Consider the following 25,461-nt stretch of genomic DNA (forward strand, 5'->3'; position numbering starts at 1 on the left):
TGGCTATCGGGCAATTTTTTTTAAAAGCGGTTGTCTGATGGGGAGGTGGCAGCACGGAGTGGGACGGGAAACAGGTTAACAGTCTGAAAACGTGGGCCAGCTCTTGCCTGGCCAGTCCCCTTGACCGCATAGAAGAGGTGGGTGAGAAAAGGATCTAATGGGCATTATGAACAACATCTCTGACCCCCTAAATAAGATTATAGAGGTCCTGAGCAGCTCTTTCAGCAGTAGACCGTTTCAGCCACAATGTAGGGCGGAGCTCTATTGTAGGTCTTTCATCCTAACAACACAGGATAAATACTGTTTAAAAACAAATGTGTATTATTACCACTCTCACTGCACTTTAAGTACATATGAAAATCTTGATGTATTTTACTGTATACAGTAACCATCTATAAATAGTATAGTATTTTTGCTTTTTTGTACACTACTCTTACTTTTTCATCTCTAATTTTCTTTTTATTACTTGTGCTGCTGTAACAAGTTATTTCCCAAGAGTTTGGGATTAAATAAAGTTTATGCCTATTTTTACTGTTACTCAGTTACATTCCTGAACAGAAAAAAATTGTTTTTTTGGTTTGTTGTTATGCTTGATTAATTTCTGACTTCTCAGTGTCCTGGCTTAAGTTTGGGGAATAAAAATATGAATTCATTTAAGTTAATTCTGTACTTTTTAGTTTTAAACAAGCTTTTCACAGATTTCTAAATTGTGGGTATTTTCTTGCTTTTATGACATGTGGGTGTAATAAATTTGTTAAGCACTATATCCCTTTCTTGCAGGGTACAGCAATCTCAACTAAGAAATATATGTAATCTGATATTCACGTACCAAATACACATCAGACAATGTAATGAAGCTTAGTGTATGAATGTAAGGCTACTTACAGCTTTTGGGCAAATACTGTGGTTGTTGTACTCTTTTTGAGCAGAGATGTTAAAGCAAAACACTGGAAATTGATACAGGGGGACATGTTGGCAAAGTCACTAGGATTAAAACTTAAAACTTACATCAGATGAGGCACAGGCAAACTTCTCAGAGATCATAAAAGGCACCCCGTCCATTGCTGAAAGAGAAAGGTCAAAAAAACGTTACATAATTTCATCTCGTAAAAGAGATCAAGTAGTAACCCATACAAACCATAAACTGAATAACAGCAACGACTTGAGACTGTTAAACAAATGACAGTGTCCACATATACAGAGATGTGGACACGGTCACCTTCAACATGCAGTCTATTATGAAGAGAGAGCTTGAAAGCACACAAAAGTGAAGCTGTTGATGTGTCATTAGGGTTAGGGTAAAGGGCTAGGGAAACCATTATGTCAATGAAGGTCCTCACTAAGATAGTTGAACGGGGTTGTGTGTATATGTGTGTGTATTCATCTTTAAATCAACAAGGGCGACTGAAACTGTAAAGACCTGACCTGTAATAGCATACAGGTTGGAGTTCTGGTGCTCATAGTCTGGTCTGGTAGTATTTTTTCCTCTGAAGCTGGCAGGGAGGGTCATGGAAATATGCCTTGAAACAAAAAGAAAAACATTAAGCACCTCAGTAGTTCAATATATATGTGAAAGTGAGCCAAATAGCTAAGAGTTTAAAGAAACTATCACTATCCACTCCTGCTGTGTCAGCTAGAACTAATCCTGGACTGTCAAATTGCACAGCTAAGCAAAGGAAGTTGGGTTGTACATTAGAGCTGTATCCAAATTTTTGACTATGGCTTGTTGGGTAATTTCTCTTCATCCTAGAGTACTTATTCATACATTGTTATAATGTACTTAATTTGAAAATTATCTTTGCTACAGTAGCTGAAATATATATATTTTTGATGGTGGCTCCTCCTCTTTCACGGGTTTCTGCTGTGATCAATCAATCGATAGATGAAGTGGCTGATGTCCACAAATCCTACTAGTGGCTGGACAAAAACACGCCACAGAGGCAGTAATCATGGAAACACAGGAACAAGCTCTGAGGACAAGATCCATGGAGGCTGCGGTCTATCACATCAGGCAAGATCCCAGGAGCAGGCTGTGTAAAGATGCCTCGGAGAAATCCAGCATATAACAGCAGGGTGCAAGATGCTGGCAGGCAGGGCATTAATGGAACGCCATAACCAAGTGGCCGGCATTAGTATACAGAAAGATCTGAGCAGAGTACCTGGAAGTCTCGAGGTATAAATGGGAGACGCCCCCTAGGATGGTCAGGAATGACAGAGCCAAGATCCTGGAATTCCAGATACAGGCGAACAAAATAGTGGTGGGTAACCAATCAGACATAGTAGTGTTGGACCAGCAGAGGAAAACAGCCGTAGTGATAGATGCAGCGATACCGAATGACAGCTACATCAGGAAGAAGGAACACGAGAAGCACCAAGGACTCAGAGAAGCGCTTGAAAAGATTTGGGGGGGCAAAGGTAACAGTGGTCCCAGTGGTAATCGAAGCACTCCGTGCAGTGACCCAAAGCCTAGCCGAGTGGCTCCAGTAGATCCTAGGAACAAGATCTCTGTCCAGAAGAGCGCAGTCCTACGAACAGCAAAGATATTGCGCAGGACCCTCAAGCCTCTGGTAGAGGACCTGAGCTTAAAGGACAGACCGCCCGCAGGGGCGAGAGGGGATTTTTTTAATATATAATGTTGTGCAAGATCTGAGAGAGAAAACTTTAAAAAAAAAAAAAAATCCTTTTTAAATCTGTAACGTGCTCTGCTCAATTCTCAATTGTTCCATTAATATTAAAAGAAATTATGTTACTCATTATTTTATTATTTGAACTCTTAAGCACATTTTCTATAAAAGTTTAATTAAATCGCTCCAAATGGACAACTTGGGTTGAAGGAGTTTGAGACAAAATAAAAGAGGCAAGGCTAAGTTGGGTTGGAGATGTGCAGATGAGTATAGTGGTAAAAAGGATGCTGAGTATGGAGCTGCCAGGGAGGAGAAAAAGAGAAAGACCACAGATGTTTACTGGATTTGGTAATATGGACATGGAGGCATACGATCTGGAACAATTGAAATAGGAAGATGACAAGAAAGTTAAGGAAGTTCCTCCACTGATTCATTCAAAGGTGTAAAAATAAATATCCATTGTCAATTTAAACATATCATCATAACAATTTTTGTGACATCTGAAGATACATCTTCTCTGTGTTGGGGCACTCACAAGCGAATGAATCACTACTTGCATGTACATTCCATAACCTCTAGGCAATACCAAGATAAAGTGCTAATCTGTGCAACCTGTATTGTTACAGTGCACTTGCTTTGTTTTGTGTTGTATTTCCCTTTTAAGGTTACAAGAACTAATAAGAGATACATGTGAAGACAATTACATACAAGTACTAGCACATCATTAGAGTGAATTTACTTAAGCATGGGAGCTGGTGGGGCTGATCCTGAGCTGGAGGAATTCACATTCTGGGTGTTGTTGATGGTTTGTGTGTGTGTGGAGTCCTGGGCCCGAGGCACATTTCCCATGCGATACCAGATTCCCATGTTGTTGAGCTCTCTGTCAAACAATGTTAGAAGCATTATTAAGCAGAAAGCGCTGACACTAGTTCCAAGGTTAATGTAAACCTGCTAGTCAAAACGTGTGTGCATTAAATCCATGCCCTCCTTTCCCCTTCATACATTCTCTAAGCAATTATCCTAGAAATGTTTTGGGGACAAAGGTTTTTTTTTTTAATAATCACTTTGCCAGAAATGATTTGGATTCTTTAGCTCTCATGTGGAACACATCTGACATACTGGAAGTGTCTTTTCATGTAGAAAACTTACTGATAGAAATGCCCTGAACATTCCATCATACATTAAAAATGTAAAAAAGATTAATGTGACTTGATTTCTGGAGTAAGTGGAAACTGTTATGCCAAATGGAGTGATTCCATTACAGTACAAACAACTTTTTTATTTATAAACTATTTTCTTCTGTTTAAAAAAAGAAAAAAAAAAGAAAACAAAAAGTTAAATTTGACTGGAAGTTGCAATGCTCACCCTATAAAGGTATACTGAGGAGGTGCCTGCTTGGAGCGTCCCAGGATGCGGATATCACAGATGGCTGCCTCTGTGGAGTCCCGTGGAATAAATTTGATGCAGAGTCGCCTCTTCCTGAAGGCCTGCTCCTCTGTTGCAGAAAAGACAAACTGACGGTCATTCCACAACAAGGTGGTTCATGAATAACAAACAATTCTTATTTCAGAGGTTAAAAAGATTAATTATTTTCACATATTCTTACCACACATTGAGGCTCTAAGTGTCTTTCCACTTGAGATAATAACTTACGAGTATCAACAGTTTCCTGGATTGGGATGAAACCCACAGGCAAAGTGTCCTTTATATCAATCAGCTTCATGTCCACAAGAACATTACCTAAATGGCTCTGCAGAGGAAAGAATAGAGTACAAGAATATGGTATTGAGAAAGGAGATGTTTATTGGAGAGGGGGTGGGACACTTATTTAACTGTTGAGGAGGTAAGTAAACTTACATTTTCTTTAGAGAAAACTCTGGTGAAGCAAAGGTATCGGGTCACCTTGGATTTGAAAAGTCCGTCTTTCCACAGGTCAGCATCCAGGCCATCTGTTGTTGTTGAGATCTATAAGCAGAGGGGGATAGATTTTCATTATTCTGAGACAAGAATAACAATATCCGTGGATGATCTCCTCAATCTGTACACTCCTTGCTGAGCTTTAAGACCATCAGGTCAATTACTCGTGGCCCAACCTAAGTTTAGGCTGAAGACCAGAGGTGATCGTGCCTTTGCTTCAGTTGTACCTAAACTTTGGAATAGCCTCCCTGCTTCTATTCGTGCCACAGACTCTATTCAATCCTTCAAATCAAGATTGAAAGCTTACTTATTTAACCTGGCTTTCCCGACCATTTAATACCCTTATTAAACTTATAAATAATTTTATTGCTGGTTTTTAACTTCTTAGTTGATATTTTGTATTCATGAACTGACCTTCCTCCCGATTTGAGGTTCGATACCTATTTTACTTAACTCTTCTGGTCTATTAGTGCATGCCTTCTATCTGTGCTAGTGCCCAATCTGTACTTTGTTAATTGATTTACGTTGATTCTCTGTATAATCAGGAAGCACTTTGGTGTGCCTTTGGGTTTTTAAATGTGTTATATAAATAAAACTGTATTGTATTAACAAGCTAAATTCCTGGTAGGTAACAGAAATTCAAATTTGGTTGATTGCAGTTGTGAAGGTAATAGTTGAAAAGATTTTCCTCATGGCCAATTTTTTAGTCAGCTAAACGAGGGAGAAAAAAAAAAAAAATCACTAAATCACTTGAGAAACAAAAAAACAAAAAAAAAAAAACAAAAAAAAACTGTAAATTTAAGACACTCAAATATCAAGTTAAATTTGAGAACCGTTTAACGGCCAATGACAAAAACTCTGCAAACAAAGGCATTTGAAAACATTAATCACATTCTTCAATTATGAATCATGCTGCTTAACCGTGCAGGACCTCACATTGTGCATACTGACCACATTACACTCCAAACAGAAAACGAAGACGAAAATAAACCGATGTTAAATAAATAAATATTAAATGTTATAATATAAACTTGCTATAAAAGATGTTCACGTATTATTAAAATATAACAAATTAACATTTGAGAATCTAATGAATTGCAACTGAAAACTGTGGCACAGTGTTCCCGTCTATTCTGGACGATGCGCGCTGTTCAGAAATGCATAACAACTACTTCAATAAAAGTTAAAATCTAACAACATAGCACCTTAACACTAAGTGAGGAGGAGGGACATCTTCCTGTATCCCTTAAATAACAAAACAAGAAACAAGAAAAACGGGAGTCAAGAGGCGGCTTGTAGTGCATTTTGACTCCGTTCTGCTTGTTTGGTGCAGCATTTGTTACAAAGACGCAGGCATCCCCACACCCACTCACTCACCCACTTTGTTTTTGAGTTTTTTGTCTCTTCTTGCCCCACACCACTTTCTCCTCTTTTTTCCTCTCTTGCCAGTCTTGCCTTAGACATCGTCATGCTATACCATATATAACGTAATATGTGAAATAACACAGGAATAAGACAGGACAAGATATTAAGAAAAAAAATGAATATCTAAAATAGTAAATCAATAAATCATCCAGCAATTTTATTCCGCCTATCTGAAGTTGCAGGGGCAGGAGTCTAAGCAGGGAAGCCCAGACATCCCTCTCTGCAGCCACCTCCTCCAGCCTATACTGAGAAATATCGAGTCGTTCCCAGGTCAGCCAATAGATGTAATCTCTTAAGAGTGTTCTGGGTTAGGAGGGAACTGAGGAGGATTAATGGCAAGAAGGCAGCGGGTCCAGATGGCATCAGCTCGAGGGTCGTCAGGTCCTGCGCGGACCAACTGTGTGGGGTGATGGAGCACCTCTTCAACCTGAGCCTGAGGTTGGGAAGAGTCCCACAGCTCTGGAAAACCTCCTGTGTTGTACCAGTGCCAAAGACTTCACGCCCCAAGGACCTCAACAGCTACAGGCCGGTGGCTCTGACATCCCACCTGATGAAGACCCTGGAGCGGTTGGTCCTGGCTCAGCTTCGGCGCCTAATAAGCTCATCACTGGACCCACTTCAGTTTGCCTACCAGCCTGGCATTGGAGCGGATGATGCCGTCATTCACCTCCTACATCGTTCCCTCGCTCACCTGGAGACCGCTGGAAGCACTGTGAGAATCATGTTCTTTGATTTCTCCAGTGCCTTCAACACCATTCTTCCCTCGGTTCTAAAGGACAAGCTGGTGAACTCTGGAGTGGACCATCACCTCACTACCTGGATCCTGGACTACCTCACCGACCGACCACAGTATGTGAGGACTCAGGGCTGTGTGTCGGACAGGGTCGTCTGCAGTACGGGGGCCCCACAGGGAACGGTTCTGGCTCCGTTCCTCTTCACCATCTACACTGCAGACTTCTCCCACAATTCCACCCAGTGCTTCCTGCAGAAGTTCTCTGATGACTCTGCAATAGTCGGCCTCATCACTGATGGGGACGACAAGGAGTACAGAGGTCTGACCCAAGACTTTGTGGACTGGTGCCAGCTGAACTACCTCCAGATCAACGCCAGTAAAACCAAGGAACTGGTGGTAGACTTCCGCAGGCACAAGCATTCTCCACTGCAACCACTGAACATCTAAGGTATGGACATTGAGGCTGTGGACAGCTACAGGTACCTTGGTGTTCATCTGAACAATAGACTGGACTGGACTCATAACTCAGACGCCCTCTACAGGAAAGGGCAGAGCAGGCTGTACCTGCTGCGGAGACTCAGGTTGTTTGGAGTGGAGGGCCCCCTCCTGAAGAAATTCTATGACTCTGTTGTGGCTTCTGCTATCTTTTATGGCGTGGTCTGCTGGGGCGGCAGCATCTCTGCTGGGGACAGGAAGAGACTGAACAGGGTGATCCGAAGGGCCAGCTCTGTTCTAGGATGCCCTCTGGACCCAGTGGAGGTGGTGAGTGACAGGAGAACGGCGGCTAAGCTGTCATCCCTGATGGACAACATCTCCCACCCCATGCAGCAGACTGTGACAGCACTGAGCAGCTCCTTCAGTGGGAGACTGCGGCACCCACGGTGTGGGACGGAGAGATTTCGCAGGTCTTTCCTCCCCACTGCTGTCAGACTCCATAATAAAGACTTTAACTGATCAAGCACACACATCCATACATATGCAATAATACTAAGTGCAATAATCCTTTCTGTCATCGTTGTATTTTTACTCAGTTGTATATAGTATTTGTATTCTATTTTTATCTTATTGTATATTTATTTTTATTTTATTCTACTGTATATAGTATTTTATTTTATTCTATTCTGTACAGTTGTGTACTGTATTTATTCTTATTGTATTCTAATTTTTGCCTCATAACTTTTGCACTGTCCACTTCCTGCTGTGACAAAACAAATTTCCCACGTGTGGGACTAATAAAGGTTATCTTATCTTATCTTTACCCTGGACCATCTCCCGGTAAGAGAGGAAACACCTTTATCTTACACCTACACTGGCTCCTTTCATCAAGGAGCAGCAGCTCTACTCTGAACTAGGGCTGCCACAAACGATTATTTTGATAGTCGACTAGTCACCGATTATTTTTGCGATTAGTCCACTAATCAAATCATCATCCATTGGACGTAAAACGTACAGCTTATTGCACCAGCAGCATCTGCTCTTATATAACTATCATTAGCTTACAGCTTTAAGTGTTTAAGGTATGTGCTAACTAAAAATAAAGACAAGATGATAGTTTATTAAATTTTAATGAAATTTGCAGATTGTTTCGGTGAAGTTTAATAAACTCCCTGCTATCTAAAATATAACAGGACACCGGAGTAAATTCTCGAGCATCTCACACTTCTGATAATCAGTTGTCTGTTTGACGTTTACTCAGCTGTGTAAAAACTTTAACCTCAGCCAAACAGATTTACTCAGGAACAAATAAAATACTGAAAAAAGCCAAACAATAACACTTTTAAGTTATCTAAGTGACTTATATATGTTTAACATGAGTAGCGAAAGACGGCAGTGGGTTTGAAAACGATTTGCCGTGAGTCTGGTGTTCTCACGGGCTCTAGTGAGCCTTGCCCCCGGCTAGCTATCGAGCTAGTGGAGCGCTTTTGAAAATATGTGGTGTCCTGATAAACCGAGCAGATATTTGAGGTTTACACAGTTACATTCTCGCCTGAAAATATTTTAAACGTTTATTTTGTGGCCCACATAGAATAATAAGAGTAATGTTAAAACTAACTAGCTACTGCCATTGTTGGAAACTGAGCAAGGCCGCGCTATGAATTCTCGACTATTAAATTAGTCGTCGATGATTTTGATAGTCGACGTAATCGTGACTAGTCGACTAATCGTGGCAGCCCTACTCTGAACCCCACACAAATAATTGAACTATTAATCTTATTCTAACGGAAAGCCCATTTTCGTTACTTGTATCCTCAATCTTTTCCTTTCGCTTATGAAAGAACTAACAACAATACATTAGCCCAAAATTAACAGATTAATGGAGTTTCTCAACAATGATGCCACAAATGGCAGCACATGGCTGTATAACATTTAGGCACAACAATTTACCATCACTTCGCATCAATTAAAATGATAGCAATTAGGTTAAATGATTACTACGTCTTGTACTGACTAGTGACAATAGCAACGATTAGTTGCTTGGTTAACAAGTCATGCACATCCCTTATTTCACAGGAAAGAAGGATAGTGATTCTGCTCCTCTTTAACTGTAAACTACCAGGTAAAAAGTTGCTACAAATGCTAAAGCAGCTGCTACTGTTGGCAAACACACACTGTCATCCACCTAATACATGAAGACTAATTCACAGCAAAACACTCTTAAGTCTGGGCTATCATCATATACACAGAGAATAATACATGTGTTTTTCCATAGACATTTGGAATTGGGTGAACAGAAAAAAAATAAAATAAAAATAAAAATAAAAAACAACCCAGAATCACTATTGGCAAGTTTTAAAAAAAAAAAAAAAAAAAAAAAAAGGAATTTGTGCATTACTGAAGTTCAGTCACTGCTTATATTTTCCTAACAACCAGCTAACCATTTTGCTAACCAGAATGTGCACCAAATCAAAAACAGGTTTGTATGTCAGATGTTGGAGTTTATCCACGAGAGAAGCCCTCACTGGGAACACATGCGATTGTTGCTCAATTATTTTTGTCACAATAGAATATTTAAGAAATTTAATTAATTTAAGAAAGCATGTAAGTGCCTCCTTTCATGCGCACACACAAGTACATAAATGTGCAAATTAGATATTTCTGTTACTGCAAAAAATAAAATCTAATAGTGTGGGAAAAATTCTGGTATTTGGCAATTCTGACCAATCATTCTTGAGTTATGTTATGTTGCTTACCACATCATATCCAGTGGGTGCTCTATTTCTAGAGGCTACTACTCCGACTCCAGTGATTGGGTCCATTGGCATCTCTGGCAAAGCTTCAGAAAGGTCCCGAACCTCAGGCATCTTTATAGAGATCTGCAATAAAAATCCCCACAGATGACATTATTGGAAAACAGAAAGTAGGACAATGGGAGAACGGGAATAAACATCAGGATTGATTGGTAAGATAAGACATGTACTTTTCTCTGCTGTTCATACAGGGGAAATTTTTTTACTCTACTTACTGAGCTCCGATCTAACCGTTTTGAACTTATAGTATGGAATAATTTTTTGTACCATAAGTCACAAAGGGAAAAAATATAATCCGAGCAAATAATTTAATTTCTTGGGCACAACTCTGATGTGAATCCTGCTTGCTTAAATCATTAGATTTGTGACTGTTTGGAGGGGAAGCCCAAAGAAAGCAAAGAAAGTGTCCTAATGTGACTGGTCACTTTCATGGACAGCTCAGGTTACTGCATTAAGTGGAGTTACATTGTTGCAGCATCCGTCCCCCAAAAAACCCCACTGTTTTAAATCATATTTGCTTGGAAAATAAAGTTTTCCAATAAAGAAAAAAAAGGAAAAAAAAAAATCCAGATTCTTAAGTATCCATAGGATAGTGCCAAAAAATTATACGGAAAATGATAACATCAAGCGATAACAAAAGTCAATTTCAGTGAGAGATAAAAACACACATATATACAATAAGATGAGGCTAATAGAATATATTCACAGAAGTTTTTGTGATGGTGCAGTTTAACTGAACACTGCACTTTCACAAAAATCTAAACCTATGGGCTCAAAATGTGGTCATAAATATTTTGTACTTGTAAAAAAGATTTGTATGTGTAAAAAAGATTTGTGTGTGCATAAAAAAGATTTGTATGTGTAAAAAGAATTTGTGTGTGCGTAAAAAAAGATTTGTGTGTGCGTAAAAAAGAATTTGTGTGTGCGTAAAAAAGATTTGTGTGTGCGTAAAAAAGATTTGTGTGTGCGTAAAAAAGATTTGTGTGTGGACTTAGAAAAAAAAACCCTGCAAGTTACAAGTACGGATTTTTGACCCTATTTTTCTTCCCTTCATCTGATTGGTCAATGTCATGTCAATCACAAATGTAACAATCCAATCAGAGAACAGATGGGTTTGGCTGTCGGAGGGGCGCTTTTTTGAACTGCAGGTCCTTGAAGGGTGATACCGTTTGAAGCTGGAGGATCGCTATATAAATATCCGATAGCAGCTAGGTCCCCTAACTTTCAGTAGCTGTTGAAAGGATAAAGTTGTGGTATATCAGTGGTTAGAAATAACATTATTACTTTAGGATTAGTTTAACACAAAGTCAGGGCTGACCCAGGACCATTGCTGTGAGTCACAGTGCGCAGCATAAAAGTCCTTTCACATCAGATGCAGGATACGCTGCTAATGCTAACTGCTAACTAAAAGCAAAGGATCCAGAATTTGTTGCTGGCTGCTGGGCTCTGTGGGTTTTTGCAGCAGCTCTACCTGTACTAGATGCACCTGCTCCTTGTCTTTTCTATCTCTGACTTTATGTCCTCTACAAGAGTTTGTTTTTTTTGCTGGTTCTTCAAATGTTCAATAAAAACATGTATGCTAATTCATAACGAAGAAAGCTTTGTAATGAAGACTGTCATTTCCAAAACACTGCCCGCCCCCACCCCGCGGTCCGCAGCGCTGTTGAAAAGGCTGTGGAAGTCCCTGTATTAAACACGTAGACCTGTGACATAAAAATCACCAAACTTGGACGACCACAGACTGTTTTCCTTCGTGGTGATGAAGGAAAACGCTGGGTTGGCATGTAAAAGGGCATTTATTCCCTTCAAAGACCTGCAGTTCAAAAAAAGCGCCCCTCGACAGCCAAACCCATCTGTTCTCTGATTGGATTGTTACATTTGTGATTGACATGACATTGACCAATCAGATGAAGGGAAGAAAAATAGGGTCAAAAATCTGTACTTGTAACTTGCAGGGGTTTTTTTTCTAAGTCCACACACAAATTCTTTTTACACATACAAATCTTTTTTACGCACACACAAATCTTTTTTACAAGTACAAAATATTTATGACCACATTTTGAGCCCATATAAACCCTCGTATTACTGTAGTATTGTATCTTCTGGATGAGGTAGATGTGTGTTCATGTGTACATTTTTCTGCATCTGTGTGTGTTAGTGAATGAATAAGGCTTTAAGAGTATGTGGGGGCTCCAATGAAGAATAGTGAGCATTTGGACATTTACCCTGAGCTTTGATGCAAAATTTGGTGGGCTGAAAACAGGATATTACAATGGCGTAGATTTTAATAATGAATGCTAATAATTCACAGTGTCTAATATAACAGCCCCAGGTCAGTGACTGAGTTTTACTATCCCCTGTACATTTTTATTGGCCTGCAAAAAACAAAAACAAAACAAACAAATCCTTTATATTTTTAAATATTAACATTTTATTTCACTTTAATATTAAAAGACTGGTCTAGCACACCCCCTGCCCCTCTTTAAAGTCCCCTCTGCTTGCTGCAGGTATCACGGCGACAGAAAGTGGAATGTCAGCCGTCAACAAGCTGCGCATTTTAAACATGGTATCAAGGGAGTTTTTCCTTCCCACTGTTGCCAAAGTGCTTGCTCATAGGGGGTCATATGATTGTTGGGTTTTTCTCTGTATCTATGAAGCGCCTTGAGGCGACTTATGTTGTGATTTGGCGCTATATAAATAAAATTGAATTGAATAGAATATCAAGTTAACAGTTCAGCTGCATTTTTTAATGCAACTTCTGCAGCTTTACCAAGGAGGTTTCCTGTATAAAACAAACAATTGTGGATGGAGCAACTACAAAGTTCACTTTTCTTGATGTTGGAGTTTGTTGATTAGGTGGTTTGATGAATCCAGCCAACAAATATCTCCCCATTAACTGCAGCAGACCAATCTCCGCCTCAACCCAGTATCACAGAGAAATGTATAATAGACACATCTCACTCCCACTTTTTCCCAGTAAAGGTTTTAATGGTGATTACAGGAATGGTTCTGCATGCTAGGAAAAAAATAAAAAACCTCTTTCTAATACACATGTACCGGTACTTAAAGACTATTTAAATGAAGTAGTTCAAGCTCTGTTGAAGGAAAAGAGACAGAGTCAGTAATTAAAAAATTCAATTCAATCAGGAGGACACATTTGCTAGCTTTTGACCTTCTGTTGGATTCTGGTCTTGGAAGCTGTTGACGAGCTGCCCTCCATGGATCACTCTGCAGGTCATGCCCTCATACGAACCCTTGATCATAATAATAATAATAATAATATTAATAATGATAATAATAATAATAATAATAATAATAATAATAATGGATTGAATTTATATAGGGCTTTTCGAGACCCTAAAAGCGCATTACAATTCCACTATTCATTCACTCTCACATTCACACACTGGTGGAGGCAAGCTATAGTTGTAGCCACAGCTGCCTTGGGGCAGACTGACAGACTGTTGACCATGTTGGCTGGGATGCTATAGTATCAGAGGAGTTTCTCGGTCCACACTGTCAAACACAACTATGACGCGTAGCACTGCGGTCTAATCTGTGCTTGATCAATTCTGTCGGAAGCCTGCTTGCTCATCCCACAGTAGCGACCCGATAGAAGACCTTGTCGTTCAAGGTTCAGCAGCTCACTGCTGAACGACATTTCAGACACTGAGATTCACCCTATAGCTGTCAGCGATCATGGTCCTGTATCTTTAACACTAATGCACAAGAATAACACTACGCCAAGAAAAAACTGGAGATTTAATATATCACTACTTAAAGATGAACACTTTATTAAATATTTTAAAAAAGAGTGGACTTCATATTTGGACTATAATGACACTCCCGAAACATCAGCTTCTGTTCTATGGGAAGCAGGGAAAGCTGTGATGAGAGGTAAAATAATTTCTTTCTCATCACATAAAAAGAAAAAAGAAAACAAAAATATTCAGGAATTAGAAAAAAAACATCAAATCACTAGAAGAAGCCTACGCGTCCCACCAAGATCAGGAAACATTGAACAAAATACGCAAAACAAAACTAGAATTAAATGAGATAATTGATAAAAAAAAACAAAATTCTTAGTACAAAGACTACGCCTACAAAATTATGAACATGGTAATAAATCCGGTCAATTTCTAGCAAACCAGCTAAAAATAAATAAAGAAAAAACAACTATATGTGCTGTTCAAGATTCATCTGGGAACACAATATATGATCCGATACAAATAAACAACATTTTCAGGGATTTCTATAAAACGTTGTATTCACCACAAATAAACCATCTAAAAAAGAAATTGATCAGTTTTTGGACAACATAACTCTTCCAAAATTATTGGACACTCAAGCAATGGCACTGGATTCACCACTGACACCAGGTGAACTCCAGGAAGCCCTGATAAGTATGCCCAATAATAAGGCTCCAGGTCCAGACGGCTTTCCTGCAGAATTCTACAAAGAATTCTGGTCGATTCTAGCACCAGTTTTCTACAGAACGTTGTTGGAAATGAAAGAAAAGGGCAGACTTCCATCAAATATGAATTCTGCAAACATTAATCTCCTGCTTAAACCAGGCAAAGACCCTGTATATCCCTCAAGCTATCGTCCAATATCCCTTATAAATGTAGACCTTAAAATAATCTGCAAAGCTCTCTCAAAGAGACTGGAGAAAATAACCCCCCTCTTAATTCATCCTGACCAAACTGGTTTCATAAAAGGTAGGCACTCATCAACAAATACACGTAGATTACTTAATTTGATAGACTACTCATACAGTAAAAACCTAGAAACTACAATATTCTCTTTAGACGCAGAAAAAGCATTTGACAGAGTTAACTGGAAATTTCTATTTGCAACTTTACACAAATTTGGTTTTGGATCCTCTTTCATAAACTGGTTAAAAATATTATATAATTCCCCAACAGCTTGTGTTAGAACAAATGACCAGACATCCTCCAGCTTCTGTCTCTTGAGGGGCACCAGGCAGGGATGCCCACTCTCCCCTTCACTGTTTGCAATTTTTATTGAACCCCTAGCAGCAGCAATTAGACAGAATTCAGTAATTAAGGGCATAAAATGCAAGAACGTGGAACATAAAATCAGCCTTTATGCGGATGATGTGTTACTCTTTCTCCAAAATTCACAAACCAATGTCTCTGGGGTGACTGAATTGATAAACTCTTTTGCAAGAATATCAGATTACTCAATTAACTGGTCAAAATCTACAGTTCTACCGATTAATTGCTCCCTCCATAATTCCTCTTCTACACCACTGCAATCGGGAAATATAAAATATTTAGGTATTAATGTTTCTCCCAAGCTTGCAGATCTAACTAAATTAAACCATATCCCACTTTTAAAGAAGGTAGAAGATGATCTGGCTAGATGGAAATGTCTACCCATATCACTCATGGGAAGGGTTGCCGCTATAAAAATGATGGTCTTACCAAAAATAAATTATTTATTCTCAATGATCCCAACTAAACCGCCACAAGATTGGTTCAGATCTCTAGATTCATTTATGTCCAAATTCCTTTGGAAAAATAAACCCCCACGTATAAGCTTAAAAACACTACAAAAGACCAAGGATAAAGGAGGACTAGAACTGCCTAACTTTCAGTACTACTTCTTAGCCAACAGGCTTCAGTTTATCTCAGGATGGCTAAAACATACCCTCTTAGATGAACCTTGGCTAGATGTAGAACAAGCACTTTGCAATAATCGAGAGATCTCAGACCTACCATTTATCAGCTCAAACATCCAACGACATGAAGGCTTTAAAAGCATCAACATCAGCTCTTCTCTGACAGCATGGTGGGAGTTTCTAAAATTGACGGCGTCTTCATTAATCCCATGCAAACGTACACCTATCTGGAACAACCCTGACATATTACAAAACAATAATATGATAAACTTTTCAGATTGGAGTGGTAAAGGAATCAAATATTTAGAACATATATTAGAAGGAACAGAATTTATTTCATTTGACGGACTAGTTACACAATATGGGATCAACAAGAAAAGATTTTTAGAATATCAACAAATTAAATCCATAGTAAAAAAGAAATTTAAACCGGGTCAAGTTGAACTACAAACACCACCAAGTGTGGTTCAATTTCTTACTCTTAAAACCCCCAAATTACTATCCAAAATATACAGAATGCTTTCTAAAACAGATGAATCAATATCACTTCCTATTGCAAAATGGGAAGCGGATTTATCAGTTAACTTAGACCTAAACTTCTGGTCTCAGATTTGCTTAAAAACCTTTCATCTAATTAGAAATCCCAGTCTTCAATTAATTCAATACAAAATATTACATAGAGTGCACTATACAGGTCATCGGATGTTCAAGATGGGCTTTACGTCTACCAACAACTGCTCACACTGCCAAACCAATTCACCGGACAATTATATCCACGCTCTTTGGTTCTGTCCACCAGTTCAGAAGTTTTGGCGCGAGATATGTGAAGACTTATCGAAGTGTCTGAAATGTAACATTCCAACTTCCCCCTTAGTGTGTTTGTTGGGCAGCTTAGATAATGTCACTTCAGAAAAGAATATCACCCATATGGTTTTCACTGCCCTATGCATAGCCAAGAAAACAATCCTCATGAACTGGAAAAATAAAAATAATCTTAATTCTAACCAATATAGAAATTATCTATTAGATTACATTAGTCTTGATACAGCCTCTGCCACCACATCAGATCAATTGCTCTGGGCTCCTTTGATCAGCTCCATCACCTAGTGGGGGTGGGGGGTCATAGTTTGGTCCCGCCTTCACTGTTGTGATTGGTGTGGGGGTAGGGACAGGCTTAGGGCGTCGGGGGGTTCCCCGGAGGCATCTTCCTTGGGGGGCTCAACCCGGGGTAGCGGTCATGTCCGGTTAGGGGCTCTGTTGGCTCTCAGGTGACTGTTTCCTCGCGGCTGCGTGCAGCGGGGCTAGGGGAGGGTCTGTGCTGACGGACGTGGGTTACTGACCTGGTAGCCTGGCTGCCCCTGGGTGGGTCCGGGATGGGCGTGAGGTTCTGGGGGCGCTCCGTCTCTGGGCTGGGGCCCGGGCCAGGCCTCGGGGGCTTGGGTCCTGGTTGGTGTGTTGCCGGGGTTGTGGGTGGGTGGGTGCATGGGGGACCAGCCCTGGAGCAGGGTGCCGCCGGTGCATCGAGCCACCTGGGGGGCTCTTCAACTGGTGGGGAAGATCGTCACATCTTGCAGGAGCTTTCCTCTCCTCAGGGGCTCTCTCTGCAGGAGGGGGAGATACAGGAGAGGTGGAGGAAGATCTCAGCCTGGGTGTTTATTGTCTTATGTAGTCTGGAAGATGAGTGGATGGTGGGGTGGGTGCGGTTTTCTCTGTGGTGGGGTTGGGTGGACTGTCCCGGGCTCTGTGGGGCCGGGAGGCGCTGCTGCGCTGGGCCCCGGTCTGGATGGGCCTGGGCCCCCTTTCCCTGGCGGGTCGCGGAGTATGGGGGTGCCTACTGGGGTCAGCGGGGGAGCTGGCCCCAGGGAGGGGTCACTTGCCCCCCCTTCCTTCCTCCCCATCTCCAGCTGCCTCCCTCTTCCCGCTCCACCACAACCACCCACACATGCAGGACCTTGGAGTAGGGGTATGTCACCAGGGGGGTGTCTGTCCCCACGTTGAAGTGAAAATAAAATAAACAATAAAAGGTGAATCAAATGGACCATTACGGCAAGGCTGGGATGGTCAATTTGGTAAAGTAAACCCGTTGGGCATCTTTCTTTGCCTTTAGACAACAATTCTGATGGCAAAAGAGCCAAACGGGACAGGCAAAAAAAAAAAAAGAAAAAAAAAGAAGACCTTGTCTGTTACTGACAGGAGTGCGATGGCCCTGTAGTTGTTACAGCTGCTGAGGTCACCCTTCTTGGGGTGGTTACTCCTCTTTTTCCCCCAGAGCTTCTAGACGAGTGTATACAGCAACTCCACTGGTGCTTCCAAATCTGCTTTGGTATATCGCCAGGTTCAGCAGCCTTCCTGTTCTTCATTAGGGTGATGGACTTCCTGATCTCTTCTCTGGTTGGTCTGCTGCAGTTAATGGGGAGATATTCGTTGGCTGGATTGATGTCTGGTGGATTTGGTGGTGCAGGTCTCTTCAGGAGATCCTCAAAGTGTTCAGACCATCTTTTCATCTGCTGCACTAGTCCTGTGATGGCCTTTCCCTCCTTGTCCTTGTTCTGGCTTGCTGTGCTTCCCACACAATTTCTTGCTTGTGTCGTAGAGCTGCTTCATGTTATCATTGTATGCTGTCTGTTCAGTGTCAGCTTCTAAGTCCATCTATGTAGTTGTTCTTATCCATCCTAATTAGGGCTGCCACGATTAGTCGACTAGTCACGATTACGTCGACTATCAAAATCATTGACGACTAATTTAATAGTTGACGCGTCGTTTGAAGCTTTGTAAGATCCTGAAAGATGCAGGAATAAGTAGTAGGATTTAAGAGTGTAATAACGGACTGAAACAGAAGATGGCAGCACTGCATGTACAAGGATGCCAGCTGCCGTTAAACCCCGAAGAAGAAGAAGCTGTGTCCCACAATTCATAGCGCAGCCCTGCTCAGTTGTCAACAATGGCGGCAGCTAATTAGTTTTAATATTACTCTTATTATTCTTTCTGGGTCACAAAATAAACGTTTAACATATTTTCAGGCAAGAATGTAGCTGTGTAAACCTCAAATATCTGCTCAGTTTATCAAGACACCACATATTTTCAAAAGCGCTCCGACGTTTTCGGAGACGTCTGTTACCCACTAGCTCGATAGCTCACTAGAGCCCGTGAGAACACTGGACTCACGGCAAATCGTTTTCAAACCCACTGCCGTCTTTCGCTACTCAGGTTAAACATGATATATAAGTCACTTAGATAACTTAAAAATGTTATTGTTTGGCTTTTTTCAGTATTTCATTTGTTCCTGAGTAAATCAGTTTGGCTGAGGTTAAAGTTTTTACACAGCTGAGTAAACGTCAAACAGACAACTGATTATCAGAAGTGTGAGATGCTCAAGAATATACTCCGGTGTCCTGTTATATTTTAGATAGCAAGGAGTTTATTAAACTCCACCGAAACAATCTGCAAATTTCATTAAAATTTAATAAACTATCATCTTGTCTTTATTTTTAGTTAGCACATACCTTAAACACTTAAAGCTGTAAGCTAATGATAGTTATATAAGAGCATTTCTTTTTTTCAGATAAGTAGAGACTGTACTGGGGCTTAGATCATTTTAGTAATTGAGTATCTATTATTGCATCAAAAATCGAATAAGAAATACTTTTGTCTTATTAATGAGCAGTAATAAATATTCAAAAGACAAAAAACAGGTCTTTTAAAATGTTTAAATAGTTCACCTCCTCATAAGACCTTAAATATCTCCAAAATATTGTATATAACCAGATGCGTATCTTAATGATCTTAAAGTATGGTATCACTGTATTAGAGCACTAACTTACAAGAGCCAAGATATACCAAATTGAATCAAAAACTGTGACCCCAAAACTGTGCTATGAACAGAACCACAGATTTTGTAAACTGATCCATCCCCAGTAGATGTCAATAATAATAATTATAAATAGTAATTCAGTGTCTCTAAAGTTAGAAATATCCTGTCTCAGAGTGACGCTGAAAAACTAGTTCATGCATTTATTACTTCCAGGCTGGACTACTGCAATTCATTATTATCAGGACGTCCAAAAAACTTGCTGGAAAGCCTTCAGCTAATCCAAAATGCTGCAGCAAGAGTCCTGACAGGGACTAGAAAGAGAGAGCATATTTCTCTTGTTTTGGCTTCCCTTCATTGGCTTCCTGTTAAATCCAGAATTGAATTCAAAATCCTGCTCCTCACATACAAGGTCTTAAATAATCAGGCCCCATCTTATCTTAATGACCTTGTAGTACCATATCACCCTATTAGAGCACTTCGCTCTCGCACTGCAGGCCTACTTGTTGTTCCTAGAGTATTTAAAAGTAGAATGGGAGGGAGAGCCTTCAGTTTTCAGGCCCCTCTTCTGTGGAACCAGCTTCCAGTTTGGATTCGGGAGACAGACACTATCTCAACTTTTAAGATTAGGCTTAAAACTTTCCTTTTTGCTAAAGCATATAGTTAGGGCTGGACCAGGTGACCCTGAATCCTCTCTTAGTTATGCTGCAATAGACGTAGGCTGCCGGGGATTCCCATGATGCATTGGAGTTTTTCCTTTCTTGTCACCTTTATCACGCACTATGTGTTGATAGACCTCTCTGCATTGAATCATATCTGTTATTAACCTCTGTCTCTCTTCCACAGTAGGGCTGGGCCATATTATACCATTCACGGTAATACCGGTATAATGTTAGGCAACGATAGGAAAATGAAATATCGCGATAGAATATGAGTAAAACGCGCATGCGCAGTGCCTTTGTTTTCATACGCACATGGCCGATTGTTGAGTGAAACAGATGAACCAGAATTGGTTTGTAAAAATGGTGCAACTTCAGTGATGTGGAACTGGTTTGGTGTTTGTCCGTCAGATACAGACAAAGCACATTTTTTTGCAGAACGTGCAAGCGGCCGTCGTTATTGTCGTATTTGTCGGACTAAGATGCTCTTAAAGCTGGGAGTAATCTGGGTCCTAAACTCCGTCTTTTTCATGTCAAACAACACTGCAGCATCACTGCGAGTTAAAAACTGTCTAAATTCTTTCATCTTTAATAAAAACAATCAGCATTGCTGCTTTACCAGGTGTAACTATGAAGTTTAACTTCCAGGCATCCATGAAAACAAAATTTATTACATTTAACAGAGTTAGAAGTTAGCAGGAAGCTAGCGGAAGTTAGCTCGCTAGTTTCGCTAGTTACCTAAGCATGATATAGCATGTTCTGACTGAGAGATTTCTGAAAAAAAATCAAACGTACAGCTCTGCTATCACTTCCAACATAAATGAAGACAGGAAACTAAACAGCAGTGACGTTTGTAGGGTTACTGAAGTTGGGCTAGTTGGTATATAATGATGTGCTACGTGATCGCTAGCGACACAGCTATGTTAGCATAACATAAACAGTGAAGCTGGAGGACGAACACTAACACTTTTCCACTTATAAAAGTTAACGTAAAGGTTCCTCATGGTTAGAGACAAATGCAATCGCATGGCAGGATGCTGTAAACGGACCAAACTTCAGTCAGGAGAACAACTGAGATAATCCATCCACAATACGAGGTTAGTCATTAATATACTGCAACAACATGGGAATAGAGCAGCTGCCAGAGAATTCAACATTAATGAATCAATGGTACAGAAGTGGAGGAAGCAAGAAGAATGAGTTTAATAAAGTTTGATTTATCTGACTGCTTTGTTTCGCTTAATGTGCCTTATAATCCCGTGCACCTTATGGTCCGAAAAATACGTACTGCACACTGCAGTTTAATGTTGCAAATCACCTCTTTTTAACTTCAGTGGATATTATACATGGTTATGCTCAGGATATGTCAGCCCATTTCTACTGGAAATGCCTTTTGGTTAAACTTTCAGCAAGGAATTTGCATTTGCACTGTTACATTTTTATAAAGCTTTAATGTACATAAAAACCAGCTTCTTGTTTAAGTGAAAATAAATGGAAGGTTGTCTTTTTGTGCTAGTAATGTTGTGGAGTTGTATTTTGTCTCGCATCAATTATATCGTCAGTTATATTGTTATCGCAAATTTTCAAATATATATCGTGATAAATATTTTTGGCCATATCGCCCTGCTCTATTCCACAGCATGTCTTTTATCCTGTCTTCCTTCTCTCACCCCAACCGGTTGCAGCAGATGGCCCCGCCCCTCCCTGAGCCTGGTTCTGCCAGAGGTTTCTTCCTGTTAAAAGGGAGTTTTTCCTTCCCACTGTCGCCAAAGTGCTTGCTCATAGGGGGTCATATGATTGTTGGGTTTTTCTCTGTATCTATGAAGCGCCTTGAGGCGACTTTTGTTGTGATATATAAATAAAATTGAATTGAACTGAACTGAACTGTGTCCAACCAAACAACCCTCAGGACAATGGCTCAGAGTTTTAATGGCCCATGTACATTTTTATTGGCTTGTGAGAAAAAACTTCTATTGCCATATTTTTTAAATCTTGATGCAACTTATTTTACATAAGTCACAAAATAATCTGGGGTATAAACAAACGGCTTACGTAATAAGGACATAAATTTGCTTTTTTTGGTCTCCAGTGAGCTCCTCTGCAAAGGACTGGATTTCTCTTCTACGTCCTAACACTCAAAATTCCAGTGGTGCAATGAGATAAAAAGATGTCACTCAAAAGTTCTCCTCATACAGGACAAGTTACGCATTGATTCGTAGGTTTAACACAAATTACTAACAACAGCCATAACTAAATTATTTATTGTGCGACAATAACTCGACTTCGTTTGTCAACTCTAACTGTGAAATAATAAATAAGCGATCAAGCTAACAAGCTAGTCGGGTAACATAGTGCATCTTCCACACGCCAGCTGCAACCGACTACAGACGTCAGCTATGGTTTTACTGGCCAGCCAACGGTCTGTTATCCCTTGGATCGTTTAAGCGCTTATATCACATACCTCAGTCAATTACACCACCAAAGGCAGCTTCACGTATCACATTCTTGAGAAGACACAGGATTTGCAATAAATGATAATGTTAGCAATCTAACTGGGTTAACCACTTACCGAAACAGGCTAACAGTTGGATGTGAGAGGTTCCCGAAAATTTTCCTCAGTGTTCTGTTTGGTTAGGTCGTTTCACAGCTTTGGAAAAGCTCGCATTGTTAGAAAATTGCCTTATTCATCAAACCAGTGCTAAACACAACCTATTCTGTGCATATCTGCACAACAGTTTTCCAGCTAGCGGTTTCAGGAAGATATCATTGTTCGAAAAGCGGAAAGAACTCGTTCGGATTCGGAGGAGTCGTCGCGGTCTTCTTCTTCTTCTTAATATTTATTGGTTGGCAAGTAGCGAAATTCTTCTTCTTCTTCCCCTGTTTTTTTGGCGGTTGGCAAATAACTTCTAGGTGCAATACCGCCACCTTTTAGATTGGAGTATAGCACAGAATCTATAGTACCGCCAAATACATTTCTTTTTAAAATTCCCGTCTCCTTCAAAAATGTAAAAATATCAGCAAAAACTATATGCCCTGAGTCTCTTTGAAAGTCTCTTTGTTTCTTTTTGTAGTTTATTAGATTTTGGGAACATTTTTTAAAATCTTTTGAAAGCCTTATTCTGTTGTTTAACTGCTAATGTACATTTTTGTGTCCACCATGCAACAAATCCCAAAAGGTTGATTCTTTTCATCTGGGCATAGTGTTTTCAAATCAGAAACCTTGGAATGTTATAGGTGACCGAGTTGATCATACAGACAATTGGTACACCAGGTAAACCATATACAGACTTAGTGTAGATTCCCCTGGTATGAGATGTGGTATGAGATCCAGTCAATAGCAGTTTCTTGTTCTAACTGCTTGAGACAATCTATCACCTTCTTCCTGTAACCACTTCCTGGGTCTCGTTTCAGGGGCTCATAAGTATTTTTGTCACTGAGCAGTGACAACATTTTCTCATGATAATCTTTCTGGTGCACAACCGTGCACCTACCCTTGTCTGCCAGATAATGTTATTGTCATTATAAGTGATGTGAGTGCCTTCCTCCCCTCCATGTTGATGTTGGATGCTGGGGGCTTAGCATTGCTGAAACAGGCTCAAACTTTCGTCTGTAGTCCAACTTACTTACCTGGATGATTGAGCATGTTATTATAGCTATTGTATTTTGATAACTGTTTAGGTATTCAGATAACTATTATTATTTTTTAGACACAGGAGAAGCTTCAATTAGTACACCCAGTTATGGAAAACAAAGTGGGGTAATTGCTGCAGTTTAGAACAGGTTTTTGTGTCCCAAGGAACCCAGGATGTTGTCCGGAGCATAGAGCCATAGAAGGTCTTCAGGAGTGGGCCCATCAATCCAAAAGACCTGAGCCCCTGCAGCAGGTACAGCCTGCTCTGTCCTTTCTTGAGGTAGTCCAGTATCCATGTTGTGAGATGATGGTCCACTTCTGAATTCTCCAGTTTGTCCTTAAGGACTGTGGGAATAATAGTGTTAAAGGCACTGGAGAAATAAAAGAACTTGATTCTCACAGTGCTCCCAGCAGTCTCCAGGTGAGAGAGGGAACGATGTAGGAGGAGAGTGACAGCATCATCCACTCCAATGCCAAGTTGGCAGGCAAACTGAAGTTGGTTCAGTGATGAGCTCACCAGGGGCTGAAGCTGAGCCAGGACCAACTGATCCAGGGTCTTCATCAGGTAGGATGTCAGAGCTACTGGCCTGTAGCCTTTGAAGTTCTTGGGACGTGGAGTCTTTAGCACTGGTACAACACAAGAGGTTTTTCCAGAGCTGTTGAACTCTCCCCAGCCTCAGGCTCAGTTCGAAGATGTGCTCCATCACCCCACACAGTTGATCTGCGCAGGACCTGACAACCCTTGAGGTGATGCTATCTGATGCAACACCAAAACCTCCGCCCCAGAGGGCGGACCCTGGGAGCACACCAACAGACACTCTCATGTAACGTGACAAATACACATATTATACAGCTTATACGGCATTCTCTTAAAATTATGCATGTATTAATAAATTAAGCACTTTATTTTCTTTAGCAGGCTTGACGAAATCGATAAATGTACTCACATCTCTTTAATGACTTTTTGGAAGAATTTAAACATACCTTCAATCATCCTTACACAAAGGAGGATGCAGCCAAATGCTTATTAAACTATTCCAGCAACAACACTGCTGAGCTGATGTAGCTGGGAAGGGTCTGATTAACACAATGGAAAAGCGACAGATGCAAATAATGGCATGTTTATATCGTGGCTCGTTGGAGCATTTCCTTGCGGCTTGTCCATCTCCACTAAATGCTGCCTGCAATACTGTGCAGTTAACACTGTCCAATCGATTTCAGTGCAGAACAAAACGAAATGAACTCTTTCACCATAGGCTCCCCCAGCCTTTGAGCCAATTGTCCAATTACTTTTGGTGTCTTTAAAAAAAGGGTGGCACATTTTAAGGACCTGAATCTTCTGAACTCTTCATTCCAGTTTAAAAGTGGATACCCTCAGACGAAAGGTGAGATTCTACATATTATGTCCATGTCAATTATATAACAATAATTGGAATATGTTTCAGTAAACAGGTAAAAAAAACACAGTTTCCAAATATATATGGACCTCATTTTAGGTCGAAGCACATAAAATGCCCTCCCTGACTGTCGGGTATATTTTTTACAATTATAATTATAACTAAATAATAATAATAATAATAATAATAATAATAATAATAATAATAATAATAATGTTAGACTTAATCAAATTAAGTCACATGATATTTTCATAAACAGTTATATTTTAATAAAAGCGTAATAAGGATAAAAATGTTGCAAAATATGTCGATGACTGAGGCTTTCTGTGAAAACGAAATCAGTCTTTTTTTTCTTTTATCACGAAGTAACGGAAC

At 40.1% G+C, this 25,461-nt stretch overlaps 1 protein-coding gene across 1 annotated transcript in view; it reads right to left on the bottom strand.

Annotated features, from left to right (window-relative positions):
* mvb12ba (multivesicular body subunit 12Ba) overlaps positions 1-22,891 on the bottom strand; it is a 30,498-nt gene extending 7,607 nt beyond the window's left edge. The window contains exons 1-8 of the mRNA XM_085464639.1: positions 22,628-22,891; positions 9,891-10,013; positions 4,482-4,589; positions 4,278-4,374; positions 3,990-4,119; positions 3,364-3,504; positions 1,426-1,520; positions 1,009-1,064 (exon numbers count right to left, since the gene is read on the bottom strand). Coding sequence (XP_085320765.1) covers positions 1,009-1,064; positions 1,426-1,520; positions 3,364-3,504; positions 3,990-4,119; positions 4,278-4,374; positions 4,482-4,589; positions 9,891-10,001 — 738 coding nt within the window. The 5' untranslated portion in view covers positions 10,002-10,013; positions 22,628-22,891. The remainder of the gene's footprint in view (positions 1-1,008; positions 1,065-1,425; positions 1,521-3,363; positions 3,505-3,989; positions 4,120-4,277; positions 4,375-4,481; positions 4,590-9,890; positions 10,014-22,627) is intronic.
* Between the last annotated feature and the right edge of the window lie 2,570 nt (positions 22,892-25,461).

Source organism: Copadichromis virginalis, linkage group LG7 (assembly GCF_057382275.1).
Source record: "Copadichromis virginalis isolate Kocher_CV1m ecotype Utaka linkage group LG7, C_Virginalis_male_GT1.1, whole genome shotgun sequence".
Taxonomy (NCBI): Eukaryota; Metazoa; Chordata; class Actinopteri; order Cichliformes; family Cichlidae; genus Copadichromis; species Copadichromis virginalis.